General features: G+C 37.5%; 1 protein-coding gene across 3 annotated transcripts; it reads left to right on the top strand.

Annotated features, from left to right (window-relative positions):
- The first annotated feature begins 4,742 nt into the window (after nucleotides 1-4,742).
- On the top strand, nucleotides 4,743-12,491 carry slc52a3-2b (solute carrier family 52 member 3-2b). Of its 3 annotated transcripts, none has more exons than XM_057834401.1 (4): nucleotides 4,743-4,925; nucleotides 7,751-8,831; nucleotides 9,014-9,137; nucleotides 11,584-12,489. In XM_057834401.1, exons 2-4 carry the CDS (start codon nucleotides 7,798-7,800, stop codon nucleotides 11,794-11,796), a joined length of 1,371 nt encoding a protein of 456 aa, XP_057690384.1. In that variant the 5' UTR covers nucleotides 4,743-4,925; nucleotides 7,751-7,797; the 3' UTR covers nucleotides 11,797-12,489. The 3 variants fall into 3 exon arrangements, with proteins under 3 accessions (XP_057690384.1, XP_057690385.1, XP_057690386.1); XM_057834402.1 differs by lacking the exon at nucleotides 4,743-4,925 and adding an exon at nucleotides 4,956-5,155 and having other exon boundaries at nucleotides 11,584-12,490; XM_057834403.1 differs by lacking the exon at nucleotides 4,743-4,925 and having other exon boundaries at nucleotides 7,757-8,831; nucleotides 11,584-12,491.
- Nucleotides 12,492-14,481: the final 1,990 nt, after the last annotated feature.

Here is a 14,481-nt window from a genome sequence, read left to right as displayed (position 1 = left end):
GCAGCAGTAAAAGACAAGTCAACTGTGCCCCAATCTACCACTCAAGAGATTTGATGGACTCAGAAAGTAGGTTATGATTGCATATTAGTTGAAAATTGACCGGATCCAGCGTATTTTTACACGAGTGACTCCTGGCCCGATCCTAGCTACCGGTGGTAGTATTGACGCAGGAGGGCCACGTCTCGCGTCAAATAATAAACTCTGCCGTTCTTTTCGCGTGCGTCGCGTTGAGCCGCTTCTGGGACGCAGCTAACACGCGGCTGCGACTGTTGTGCATTAGCTGATTGACTCTAACGCCTGCTTTTCACTGCGTTCTCGCAGCGGCCATGTTGTCGCGCCGTTGACGTTTCTGGGTTATAGCCTACTGTCCTACCGTGTTGGTCCTCATTATAGTAGAGAAGACGGAGTAAATATAATCTACACAAAGAAACTGTAACCCGATTGACTCACAGCCTCAAAAAGTAAGGGTGATATTACGTCAGAAACTCGTTCGGTACGCGTGCGTTCCGAACCGACCACCACGAACCGAAACGGTTCAATACTATTACATGTACATTTACAATTTGGGGGGGACCCATACAATTTTGTGCTTTAAATGAAAGCTAAAAATTCACAATTTGTTTTAAAGCAAATGAGTTGCAAAACTAAAAGACAATATATTCAAGACATGGACAAGGTTGTGACCTTTCATGGAAAACACAAAATTCCCTGGGTGATCCCAATCTTTTGATAGTTTGGGAGTGCAATTTAATCTTCAAAGAAGACATGATATCATATCATGTATGGAGATAAATACATAGGTATATACATAATAATAGGTAATATACATATAATAGGTATATACATACTGTATATACCTTTTAGCACATATGTACTTATACAATTATTTATGCTACATGTAAAGTCTTAATAATTGAATTTTATTACATTCTCTCTGACACTGCGTTTCTTTTTTGTCCATCCCTCTTTTTTTTGTGTGTTTCTTGTCTTTTGTTAAAACCTCCCTCTAACCTTGTTCCCTTCCTTCGGCTGAACATTTCTTCAGACTTTTCTTCCCAGGCTGTACCCCTGGCTCAGCCTTCAGTAGTCACATGACAACCTCATAGAGATCCAGACTAGTTTAACTACAGAGTCAAAGTGAACAATGCAAATGCCATTGGAGCATCAAAAGGCCACTACTGATTTACTGTGCAGCGCATTTCTTTTTCCTTGGGTGTAAAATCTCCCACACCAGCTGGCTCATCATTTTTATTTCCACGTGCAGGTAGGTCTTATTTGATCTCATTTAGAATGAAAACAAAAAAATATTGAATACTTACAATATGTATGTATGTATATATATATATATATATATATATATATATATATATATATATTTTTTTTTTTGTTTCCACAAAACCAATATTGGTATTGTAAATTGATGTTTAAGGTATACCAAGAGGTAAATGATGAATATACTCAATTATGTGAAAGTACTATAAAGTATTTACTTGAACTCAGATAAAGCATTTTGCTTAACTTTTCTAGCATTGATGATTGAAGTATATTATGAAGTATATTGTTATTTTGATTAACTCATGACAGGACCAACAAATGAAGTTGCACGCTTAATGGCAGAGTAAACATTTAATGTAGAGTTCAGATGCGGACACCAAAAAACAAAAAAGCCTCATCAGAGTAATATTTTCCATTTTGTTCTATAGCGGGCACAAATGGAAGCGCCCTTGCCTTTGCTCCAAAGACATGCTTTCTATGAGATGTTGCAAACATAGACGCTGCCTTGTGAAAGTTTAAGCATACGTAAATGTCAGTATCATATTGGATGTGGTAACACGAAGTGACAGGTTGTTTAGTGCCTGGAGATGAAACCCATTTTATACGCCAAGCCTGATATCCAGTGGCAGTTTTAGGGGTGGATGCAAATAATCTCCGCCTGCCGCGCGAGGGTGGTCTCCCGTTAACCGCGCAAAAACAAGGGATCACTTTATCCTTACTTGCACACAGTATGATTAAATCGAATTGTTACAAACTTTACTGGTTCATCGCTGCTTGACAGTGTCAAGCAAAGATATTTTTAGGTTTTTTATTGTTGACAGAAACAAACACTGAACAAAGATGGCAGCGACATTTGGCCCCTGAGGGTTACATGTTGCCTGGCACGGCCAGACTGTTCTCCCTGTATTTTTCAAACACTGTGAGAATAGTCTGGGACCCTGCTCCTACTCTTGCGCGTCAGAAGTCGTCCCCACAACAACACAGATGGCGAACAGGAGAGCCGAGAATATGTTCCAATCCGCGGTAAATTCAGTTTTAAATGACCAAAACCTCATCGACACAAGTCATTGATAACAGTCTGTTTTGCGCTAGCCATGTTGAATAAACTTCTATGGTCTCCGCTCGCGCTGGAGTTTCTTGTTGCTTTACCAACGTTACGTCCGCCCGTCACTGATTGGTCTGTTAGTTGTGACTTGCTCCGCCCTGGGAATATGATCCGCGGGACGGTCGCCAGACTGTATCGCTGGAACAGCGGTGAGTCTGGAGTTCCAGGCTAGGTTACATGTGGCCCTTTTTTTGAACCGTTTCAGAAAAATCCTAGAACCACCAAAGCTGATATCAAAACTTGTAAGACTGAACAATAATTTTTTATTGTACTGGTATTTGGCTTTTATAATATCATTTTGGAGACAACCAAGAAAAACCAACATAAATACAGGGAGAACATGGCTGCGTTCCAATCACGGTTTGAGTTGCCCTCGCTCACTTGCCATGAGCACTTGCTATGACGTCACACTGAGGCCACTTGGAGGGTGGAGGGAAAGTGGGCGGAGGGGGAGCGAAAGACGTAAATGGAACACACCTGCCCTCGTTCACTCACAGGCAAGAAAATCATGGAACAACCACAAGGTGTTGGAGTAGCGCTATACTGCCTATTTCAAATCAGTAGCGCCTCCAGAAATTTTTCATAGGGGTGGCCAAATGGGGCCACTTAAAACCTTGGGGTGGCACACCAAAAAATAAAAGCCATAATTTCAGGTTTTTACTATGTTGTAGTATTAAACAGGCCAGTAGAAAATTGTCAGAAAGACTTCAAAACACACCTTCTGATTTACTTTTGTTGATGGTGTTATATTGTTTATTGTATACTATTATATTGTGTTAATGTCCATAGTCCATAATAGTCCAGTCAAAATTTTGAGTTCCGCAGCTACTACAATCTGACATTATACTGGCGAGTGGGGTGACTAGTGGGGTAGCCAACAAATTCAATGGGGGGAGCCGTGGCCAGGCCTCGCCACCCCCTGGTGGCACCATTATTCCACATCGCATAAAATATACTGCGACTCATGTCAATAAGCCAGAGAAGTATTCTGTGAATTATCAGAATTATAAGTTTTGGATCAAATTTTATTTGGGCATTTCATTATTTATTTATTTATTTGTCTATACCTTACAATCTGTAAACAGATTTGTTGTACAAATACATTTAACCTATTTGAAGTTTAAGTTCAGTCCCTCCCAACGCCATTTGATTGACAGACTATTCCTTTCGTTAAAAGCAAAATAGAAAAGGCAAGCGAAATAGAAACATCAATGACAAAAATTGTCATTTTTTCCTTTTCTTACCGACACAGTGAAAGTCAATAAAAAAGTATCGTTAGTCTTTATTAATTCATTTATTTCTCTTTAATGTTTATTTATCTATTTATTTATTTTATTTTTTTGCACTCCTGTGATTCCATACGTCCTGCCATAACTGCCACATACAGTCTATTTTTTTTTTCTTTTCTTATTTTTATTTATTAACAACAATGATAAATTTTACAATTCCAAAGGCAGTTTGGTATCACATTCAAACACCGTGCTGGTTCCTCCATTCAGTTTCTTCTTCTTTGGTGGTAAATAGACAGCGGCCAACGGTATTTGAGCTTCATTATCACCACCGCATGGACATATTTTCCGTGTACTACTGCAATGCATTGTGGGATATAGGGAGCTTCGGCGTGACCATCGTTTTTCACTCTATCACTGAGCCCTCTGAGGGTCCATCTCACCAAGTTCCCCGGGGGGCGGTGGCTAGGGCATGTGAGCGAGGGCTCATTCAAACCGCGATTGAAACGCAGCCCATGTATCAAACTAAGTGTTCCAATAAAAAATAAAATGCACGTTAATATACATGTTTCCCCTTTCTGTTCTTATCAGTCCGTTTCAAAGTCATTCTGTTGAGACTGAAAATATAAAATATAGGCTACCTTAGTAAAAAAGAAAATGCAATTTCTTTATTCACCTGAGAACCCAAAGTCAAAATGTTCCTTTATTAAGCGTTGCAACTCTCAAAAATGTTGTTGTCCTGGGTTAGGTGGATGAACAAGACAAAAAAGTTGGTGCTCAATGACTGGTTTGTATTTTAACTATAATGGACTAAAAAATGTCAATTCTTGTACTATATGTATCTTTGTAAAAGCAATTTCATATTTAAAAATTCGAAATTTACGTACATTGCCCCATCCATTTGAAAATATTGGGAAAAACAACAACAAAAATGTATCAGTACTAAATAGAAACTTAAATTAGCTGGTATTGAGTCCATTTACTTTCATAAGATTGTAGTCGGATGTGCCACATCTAATATGGCAATCTGGGTGACGCACCACTGAAACGCTTATGTTCTGTCCACCTCTCAGAAGGCGGTTGGGACAGAGGTCGTGTACGCATGCGCACCTCTCGGTTGAGTCAACTGGCACTGGCCGGAAGTATAATAAAAGCCGGCAAGCCACGCTTACACGCCAAATAAAAGCCCACGCTCACGCGCGCTCGTACGCAGGCACACACACGCGCGAACGTTTTGGAATGATGTAACATAGCAAAGTCACTATAGTGTGTTTGGATTTGTATGTCGGGAGAGGAGAGGTCCATGTGACCGCACGGTAAGAGGATAGATGATTTTTCGAGGTGGTGTAGACTGTAGAGTACTCAAGTTCACAGTTTGTCATGTCAACAAATATTTGTATTTCAAAGGTCGTTTAGGTCGCTGTTTCTTACTATGCAGATGGATGATGATATCGGAATATGCTTAGTCACCTGTAATATCACGTCGTTTTTTGACAAATACAGGTCTTCATCAAAGCATTGCCTTTGATTCTACATTTTCATAAGTGTGAGTAGAACTTTATAGAGGAAATATTAATATTGTGTATTACCTTGCTGTGTCTTTGGGCGTTCACAAATATTTGCATCCACATTGAGCTTTTTATGGGAGCACTGTTAGTGTGTGAAAGTTCATGGCATCCTTCACCAGTGGAGAACAAGGTCAATTGAGCAAGTCTCGATTTGGCAACGACTAGTTGTTTAGTTTGGCCAGTGGTTTACTATTTTATTGATAAAACAAACATAAGAGTATATTTTGCATTGGGTTGTTGTTGTATTTTATTTTTTATTTTATTTTTTGCCAATTGACCACAGTCAATTGATTCAAGTCAAGTAAATTGTAACACCTTACACAAAAACAACCCAAGTAGGTAAATAAAACAAAACATATCTCGACTCTATGTGGAAAAACTTGCTTCCTGAACCAAAATCTGAACCAAATCTGACTGTAATCGGTGATAATTACAAGGGATGTTCCGATTGCATATTTTTGTGTCCGAGTCAAAACATCACCTGAATAACAAGTCCCGACCCAATGCAGAAGAAAAAGTTTTGAGTTCTTTTATTTAAAAAAAAAGTTCCAAACCTGTAGCAGTACTTTACTTTTTAGAGTACTTCCTCTTCTACTTTTTCTGGGAGTGTAGCAGAATATAAAACATATATATTTATGTTTCTTTTGGCATTGTCATTTTATTTATTTTGTTAAATTTTAGCCCTTGAAAAATAAAATGTATATACATATATCAGGCTTGAAAATCTGTCACCTTTCGGCGAAACTCGCCGTTTTGGTAGATCCGAGGAGAAAATGTTTTTTTTGTTTTTTGGGGGGGGGTTCGGGAGATTTTTGTAATGTCGGACTCTTTGTATGCAAGCAGGGAAAGCAACACAAAGCCAAAAAAAACGCACCAGAGTGGCCAAAACTTTGACTTATTATTATTCAACGAATCAAAGTGTTGTGTCCTGTCCTATTAATGCCAAGCTTGGCTGCACATCGACCTAAAGCGCCGTCACCTGGTTGTAATTTTGGACGACGACAGGAGACAATTACAAGCTGCCAGATCGTAAGTCCAGCTAAGCCAGTTGCGATATGCAATGAGTCCATTTATCGCGCTGTAAATAAAAATGAGGGTGGTAATTTTCACAGCTATGTTTAATCGTCGCGCGGGCGCATGCACACATTTGTGCCTGCATGTTGATGGCACATGAGACTCCACTTCCTTTAACAGAAGTTTATTGGTCACCAACACGCCGTAGAATTAAAGTTCAGATATACAAAATAAGGAAACACATATATATTAAACACTGTAAACGTTAGCATTGCTATATTGAGGCTAATGGTGAAAAAAGACGACCTACTTTAGCCTGCTATAAAACATTGGCAGTTTTCTCCAAAATGCAAACTTGCGGTTAAAAGGTGACACTTCAAAAATGAAAAATCGCTGGTTAACAGCATTTGCAAACAAACAACAACAAAAAAAGATTACTGACACCACATGCAATGACTAAAAGAGCTTTTTGGAGGAGTGTAAAGCTTACGGTTAGTGGTTTAGCGAATGTACTTCTGGTGAACATTTCAAAATAAAAGCACTTCATGTTCGTCATATAAACAACAATTTCTGGAGATAATCCCACATACTTCAGAATTCAGATTCTTCACTAAGAATAGCTTTAAAATGACACCCTTTATGAAAAATCTGATTGGCAATGAATAATTATACTCTATTATATATAGTAGTATACTATAATTTTAATGCTAGATATATTTTTTTTAACAATTGTTTTGAATCATGTCGGAAAGGCAAAGTCAGTGTTCTAAATCTGTTTACATTCCATTCTTTTGCACGAGTTAATGCTATCAGCATTTGACCTCATTGTTTATTTGTGATTTATTGTTGTTATTTATGTGTTATTTGTTCTATAATAAAGAATTTATGTGTTCCAAAATGTTTTTGTGAAATCGTAAGCGTCATCAAAAATTTCATAGCTAAATTAGTTTAAAAAAAAAAAAAAAAAAGACGGGGGGGGATTATTAGATTAGTCGACTAATCGTAAAAATAGTCAGTTGACTAATCGGGAGAAAATTTGTCGTCTGGGACAGCCCTAGTTGTACAGTGTAGTGGAACATATTTCCGCCACACCATTCTCACCTTTTTAACCCCTGACCCATTTTCATGCCTGATATATACATATATTAATTAATAAACCTATCGTTGTCACCTGATTCCGATCCTCTGAAAAATGTCCCGATCGGCCCGATTTCCGATCATGTGATCAGATCGGGCACATCCATAGTAATTACGAAAGTTAAGCACTCTTCTGCATCACTATTGCGACATTTTGTCCCACGTCTAATCGCCTAATTGTGGTATTGCAGTATTAATAGATGGTTTTAAATCCTGAGTTATTGAAGTTATTTCATTCCTATTTTACACATTTCCCAAATGCCATAAAATGAAAAAATCAGATGCTGTATACATTTTTTTCATGCAAATGAATAGAATCCTACAGTCGTTGTCTTTATACTTAAATGAAAACAAGTTTTGCAAGGTTGTGGGCTTTTTTTCTAAACTATCTGATCAAACTTGCTTTTCTACTTGTGTTTCAGATTGAACAAATCTTCTTTTCCTCATTTACTTCCTCAACACTGTCATCATGTCACTGCTGACTCACGTGCTGGCCTGTTTGTTTGGCATGGGCTCCTGGGTGGCAATCAATGGAATGTGGGTGGAGCTCCCGCTAATCGTACCACAGATCCCTGAGCACTGGTCCCTGCCATCCTACCTCACAGTACTCATCCAGATGGCCAATATTGGCCCCCTAGTCATCACATTGATGCATCATTTTCGTCCAGGAGTGTTGGACGAGAGACCGGTTGTCTACTGCATTGCTGTGTTGGGGATTGTTGCCACATTCTTGTTGGCTTTCCTCTGGAAGCACACAGTGACAATAGCTGGCAGCCTACACAGTGTGCCCCTTTTGATATTATGCTTCTTGCTCTCTGTGGTGGACTGTACCTCCTCTGTCACCTTTCTGCCATTCATGATGCGTCTGTGCCCCCAGTACCTCACCAGCTACTTTGTAGGTGAAGGCCTCAGTGGTCTGGTGCCTGCACTCGTGGCTCTGATTCAAGGTGTTGGTGTAGTCAGGTGTCATAATACCACTTTGACAGTTTCTATGAACAAAACACTTGAGAATTCCACTATTGACACTGGAGGGCTGCAAGCAATCTATCAACCAGCAAAATTCTCCGCTCAGGCATTCTTCTTATTCCTCAGTGCAATGATGGTTATTTGCCTAACTGCCTTTACCCTGCTCAACCATCACCCCGCTGTAGCTCGGGAGAAGAAAGACGACCTGTATTTCAGGGACGAACTGACGCCAGGAAAGAGAGAGCAAGCTTTCTCTCTGCACCCCCAAACACCTGAGCAAAAGCCAATGTTAAATCCCTTCGGGTCTGCAAGGAGGGAACCTCGCAGCTCCTTTGGCAGGGGCACATATAGTAACGCTGAGGTGGCTTTCATTTTTGTTGTACTCGCCTGGGCGAATGCTCTAACCAATGGAGTGCTGCCAGCAGTGCAGTCTTACTCCTGTCTGCCTTATGGGAACCAGGCCTATCATCTTGCAGCCACAATGGCAGCTGTCGCCAACCCACTCGCCTGTTTCATTGCCATGTTTATGCCGATCAGGTATGCATGACTAATTGAGCATTCTACAAATCCTCAAACAAAAGCTGATCAAAGGCTAAATATTTCTGTGGTTAATACCATGTACCATCGCTAAGGCTAAAAACCATATTATGTACTTGTATACTCAATGCTAATATTTAATGAATAGTCTTTAATTAATTAAATGTATTATTTGCTTTCAGGTCACTCATCTTCATGTGTCTTCTGACTGTGTTTGGCACTGGATTTGGAGCCTACATCATGGCAATGGCTGCTTTTAGTCCTTGTCCTTTGCTAGTCCACAGTACATCCGGAACTGTTGTAATAGTAAGCTTATTTTAAATATCTTAACTTTCTCTTTTCATTAAAACTTGCCACGCAAGAACATTACACCTAGTCCTGTGCGATATATATAATAGCACAATGTGACCGATATTTTATTAACCCTTTAATGCCTGGGCCTATTTTGTCCGATTTTGCATGCCTTTGATGTTGCTTTTATATTTGAAAGCAAAAAATTTTCACAATGGCCGGTTGGTTCCCTTTTTTCAGGACACCATAACCCTCTTGTCCAACTGTTGTATTTTTTTTTTTTTACTTACCAATTATTATCAACATTTTGGACTCAAAAAGACAAACAAAAAAACAAAGTCTCAAAATATTTTGTCAAAATGTGTAATATTGATGTCCCATTGACAACTAAACATGCTCAACGAACCGTTTTGAAGTTTGATCATTTTTATTCAACTTGTTAGGATATATATTCAACAAAAAAGACTGAATAGTTTTATATTTGAGAATTTAACAGAAACAGCAGATATGGTCATAGGCGTCTTTGTCCTTTCTACATACCATGGTCAAAATAGGTTATGTACAGTAGACCAGCTATCGAATATTTTTGTAATCGACTGAAAATTCTATCGATTAATCGAGTAATCGGATAAAACATTTTTTTTTAGGTAAAGAGCAATTATAAATATAGATGAGAAAACAAGACATTTCATCTCATATTGAACCATTTTCAGTCAATCAATGTCTTTATTTTCGATGTACATTGTTGAAAACCGCCAACAACTTAATTTCATCTCAAATGTGACTTAAAAAAAAGACTAATTCACTGCTTTCACTTAAAAAAACTTTCAAATCTTATAAAAAATATATATATTTCTTACCTAAAAATGTCATTACGCTTGATAACACAATCACTTAAAAGTTAGGTGTTTTTCCCACATGTTTCAATTGAATTTCCTCTTGTGTCAAGCTATAAGTTCTAGTTAAGTTTTAAGTTGGTCTAAACTAAGTCCTGATCGGATTTTGAGTTTTTGCAGTGTTCAAAATAAATGCTGTGCTGTATTGGAGCACATTAGGCACCAGTGCTACTTGGTGTTTTATCCAGCAATGACTACTGAACTAAAATTGACATTAAGCATGATTAAGTTTTTTATTTTACACCCTAATCACTCTACAGCGCTGTTTTCACAGATTAAATAAAGCCTGTATGTAAGAGTTAGCCATGCATCGACAGTGGTCATAATGAATAGAAACCTAGCCCTCCGCAGGGATAACGTTACGTGAGCGAGTCACAGTAACGTTAATCTTATTTATGAGCGCTGAGAAGTGTACTGCTTTAAGATGGCGGCTGTTTTATTAACGCCGCCGAGTCGGTCATTTCGCATCTAGTTCTACGTACATGTGATATCTATGACACGCATCAGACGCTACTTGCTACCACGGTAGCACCATGCGGGCTGTTTTTAGCAACGTCGGCGCAGTTTGTAACGGCTGTCGGCTGCAGTAAGTTTTTTTTTTTTTTTTAATTCTTCCTCTACGCACGTGATGTCAGCGCGTTGTCCCGCATTAAAAGTAGTCCGGGCAAAATGTGATGCTTAGAGCTGGCAAAATTAAACGATTCCTCGAGGTGAATAAAATTACTCGGATCAGTTTTTAAAGTCGAGTTGCTCGAGTATTCGTTTCAGCTCTAATATATATATATATATATATATATATATATATATATACTGTATATATATATATATATATATATATATATATATATAAAACACAGAAAGGGTTTGGAGAATCTTTTTGTGAGGTTAAGTATTGCACCCATCACCTTATCAAAAATATATTCATACAATCAAGTTTCTCGAACACACACATCCATATACAAATTGAAAAGATTGATTGTGAAAAAAATATAACATTGAAAAAAAGTTTTAAAAAAATATTTACAATAAACCAGTTCAGTTCAATTTCTTCAAGCATGCCACTCGATTTCGTTCAGGAACAAGACAGGGATACGTCACACAGCCCACACTTTCAGGGGGTGTCCTCCTCCTTCCGCCCTTTGCGCACCGCTGTCACACTTCTCAATCACCGACTCAACCGAAGAAAACGACGACAAATCTGGCTCATACTCTTCTTTGAGTTGATGAAGTAACGCAATTGCTTGCGTTAAATTTAGTTTTCGATTCATTTCGCACGTTTCACAAAGTCGCTCGCTCAATCCAACCGGCCATCGCCAGCTACCTCTCTTCCCTCTCGTTAGACAATATATTAAAATTTTTCTGATGACGTCCTTCCTTTGTGATCTCACAATGGCTCCCGGGATATGTCGTTTTTCGTTGTGCTTTTTGTTTGTGGAAAAAAGACAATAAATGATGGAAATACAGACAAACGCATGGTCCATGCAGCGTTTTAATGTTTATTTATGAGGGCAACCAAACTATAAAACTCAAATGACATTAATTATTTTGCATGTTGTGTCCTTTAGGTGCTGGTTTGGGTCCTATTTATTCTCTCCTTGTCCTACGTAAAGGTAATAATTGGAATAATTCTACGGGATGAGGGCCATAGCGCCCTTGTTTGGTGCGGGGCGGTGGTCCAGTTGGGCTCCATGATAGGTGCCCTTTCCATGTTTCCACTGGTTGGTGTCTATCAGCTTTTTAAGTCAGGGGATCCCTGCAACACCAACTGTCCCATGTAACGGAGAATATTTAGAACACAGCTCTACGTACCAGAAATATAACTTGAATTTGTACTGTAATATGGGCACATTAGTAGGAGTATTTATTGATGAGCCTTACATAAATACATACAAATACATATAACGTGTACAACAGAACTGAGTGGCCACAGGTGTTTACCTACCACACACATTTCTTCGGCTTGATCGGGCTGCTGAAAGAGTAAGGACCACAAAATAAGACCAGATTTAAACATGTCATTGTTTAGTTGCATCAGCTTTTTTTCATGTGAACATACAGCAGTATGAAAGTATTAAAATATTATTTTGAATTTGCACTTCTAGATGTGGTACTTTTTCCTAATTGTTTGATTTGATAAGGGTATGTTGTGGCCTTATGCTTTAAATTACAGACTGCTGTGTAAATGTTACTGAGTGGGATACACTGCTAAAAAAAAATAAATTCAAATGAAAATGATTTTTCTCAGTTTCTACTTTTGCTGCATGTCAGGATTTCATACACTATATTAGGCCTGAGTGATATTGTAAAAAACTATTGCTGCGATTTTTTTGGGGGGGTTTAGGATTAAAGATGTCCCGATCGATCGGGTCCGATCACGTAATTTTCAAAGTATCGGAATCGGCAAAAAAATATCGGACATGCCTTTTTTTTAATATATATATATATTTTAATTAAATTGTTTTCTAATTGTATTTAACGTTACGGACAAAATGTCTTACACTCATCCAGAGTCTTTAGTTTTTGCTTAAAGTAGGGCTATCAAATTTATCGCGTTACCGGCGGTAAATAAAAAAAAAAAAAAAAAAAAAAAATTAATCACGTTAAAATATTTAACGCAATTAATGCATGCGCTGCACGACCCACTCACGCATTGTCACGTTCAATCTATATTGGCGCCGTTTTACCAAATATAGAGCTAATTAGTAGCGTAAAATGAGTAGAGTGAATTTTGGCAGCCTTTGGAGCTTTTTTTAATTGACTAAAGCCTTACTATCCCTCTCTCAACAACTAGAAATATCGTGGGAAGCAATGCGGGGAAGAAATATAGTAGTTGATCTTTTTCTTAACACCCTATGTTATTTCCCAACGCAGAGAAGATATATCAAATGGTGCCACTATGCACAGTCATGGTTGCACTTCCCATCATGCATTTGGGCAGAACTAACTGGCTACAGTATCGTTTACTGAAAGCTCAACAAATACACCAGACGGCAATATTTAGTCACAATATACAAAGTCACATTTATCCTTTAAAAATTACAAGTCTTTCTATCCGTGGATCCCTCTCACAGAAAGAATGTTAATAATGTAAATGCCATCTTGAGGATTTATTGTCATAATAAACAATTACAGTACTTATGTACTGTATGTTGAATTTATATATTCGTCCGAGTTTTATTCATTTTTTTTTTTAATGCATTGCATTGCCAAAATATATATGATCGGGAAAATTATCGGGAATGATTGGAATTGAATCTGGGGCAAAAAAAAAAAACAAAACATCGGATGGGAAATATCAGGATTGGGAGTTACTCAAACTAAAACGATGGGGAGCAAAAAAACATGATCGGAACAACCCTATTTGCGATATTAAAAAAAAAAAAAAAAAAAAATATATATATATATATATATATATATATATATATATTTACAGTTGTGGTCAAAAGTTTACATACACTTGTGAAGAACATAATGTCATGGCTCTCTTGAGTTTCCAGTTATTTCTACAACTGATTTTTCTCCGATAGAATGATTGGAACAGATACTTCTTTGTCACAAAAAACATTCATGAAGTTTGGTTCTTTTATGACTTTATTATGGGTTAACAGAAAAAGTGTTCAAGTCAATAATCACTCACAAGAAATTGCTAATTCGTGTTGCTGTATGTATATTTTTGACCCAGCAGATTTGATCACTTTTTTCTGTTCACCCATAATAAAGTCATAAAAGAACCAAACTTCATGAATGTTTTTGTGACAAAGAAGTATCTGTTCCAATCACTCTATCAGAGAAAAATCAGAGTTGTAGAAATAACTGGAAACTCAAGAGAGCCATGACATTATATTCTTCACAAGTGTATGTAAACTTTTGACCAAAACTGTATATATATATATATATATGTATATTATAATATTATTATATATTTTTTTTTTTTAAAGAAATTTTTACTAGATGACTTGAATAGCTGTTTGGAAAGACTTTGGATGACTCATCATGACCACAGTGTACAGTATTCCATCGTTTTTCGTGGTTAATAGGGACCAGAACCCGCCGCGATAGTGAAAAACTGCGAAGGAGCGCATACCCCCCCATTTTTGTGTGTGTGCTCAATGTATTTATTCAGATCTAGCACTGGAAAGAGATACATACATGTTTTTTCTCACTTTTTTCCCCCCCCAAAGTATAAAAAAAAAAATATGTGTATATATATATATATATATATATATATATATATATATATATATATATATACGGTATATTTTAATAAATGCTTTTTAAGAACTTCAAATGTAATAATTACGATCAGTTTTAAACATAACTGTCCCAATGAATCGTTTTTAAACAAGAATAAAGTACTGTAGTAGAAACATGCTTGGCTTTATTAAATGCTTCTGTTTACCTAACATGGCTGTGACTCTTGGAGTGACATGTAGAAATTACAAACTCCTAATAATCACTTCTGG

The sequence above is a fragment of the Corythoichthys intestinalis genome, chromosome 4 (assembly GCF_030265065.1).
Source record: "Corythoichthys intestinalis isolate RoL2023-P3 chromosome 4, ASM3026506v1, whole genome shotgun sequence".
In the NCBI taxonomy this organism is placed as follows: domain Eukaryota; kingdom Metazoa; phylum Chordata; class Actinopteri; order Syngnathiformes; family Syngnathidae; genus Corythoichthys; species Corythoichthys intestinalis.
Note: the sequence above shows the minus strand (reverse complement) of the source record. Positions and strands in the feature narration are given on the sequence as shown.

What these genes read in the sequence shown, in the direction of transcription:
- slc52a3-2b (XM_057834403.1), top strand. Translation starts at nt 7,798, where the DNA reads ATGTCACTGCTGACTCACGTGCTGGCCTGTTTGTTTGGCATGGGCTCC. An exon ending in GCCATGTTTATGCCGATCAG is followed by an intron (nt 8,832 to 9,013) that starts GTATGCATGACT and finishes ATTTGCTTTCAG; the next exon opens with GTCACTCATCTTCATGTGTC. An exon ending in CATCCGGAACTGTTGTAATA is followed by an intron (nt 9,138 to 11,583) that starts GTAAGCTTATTT and finishes TGTGTCCTTTAG; the next exon opens with GTGCTGGTTTGGGTCCTATT.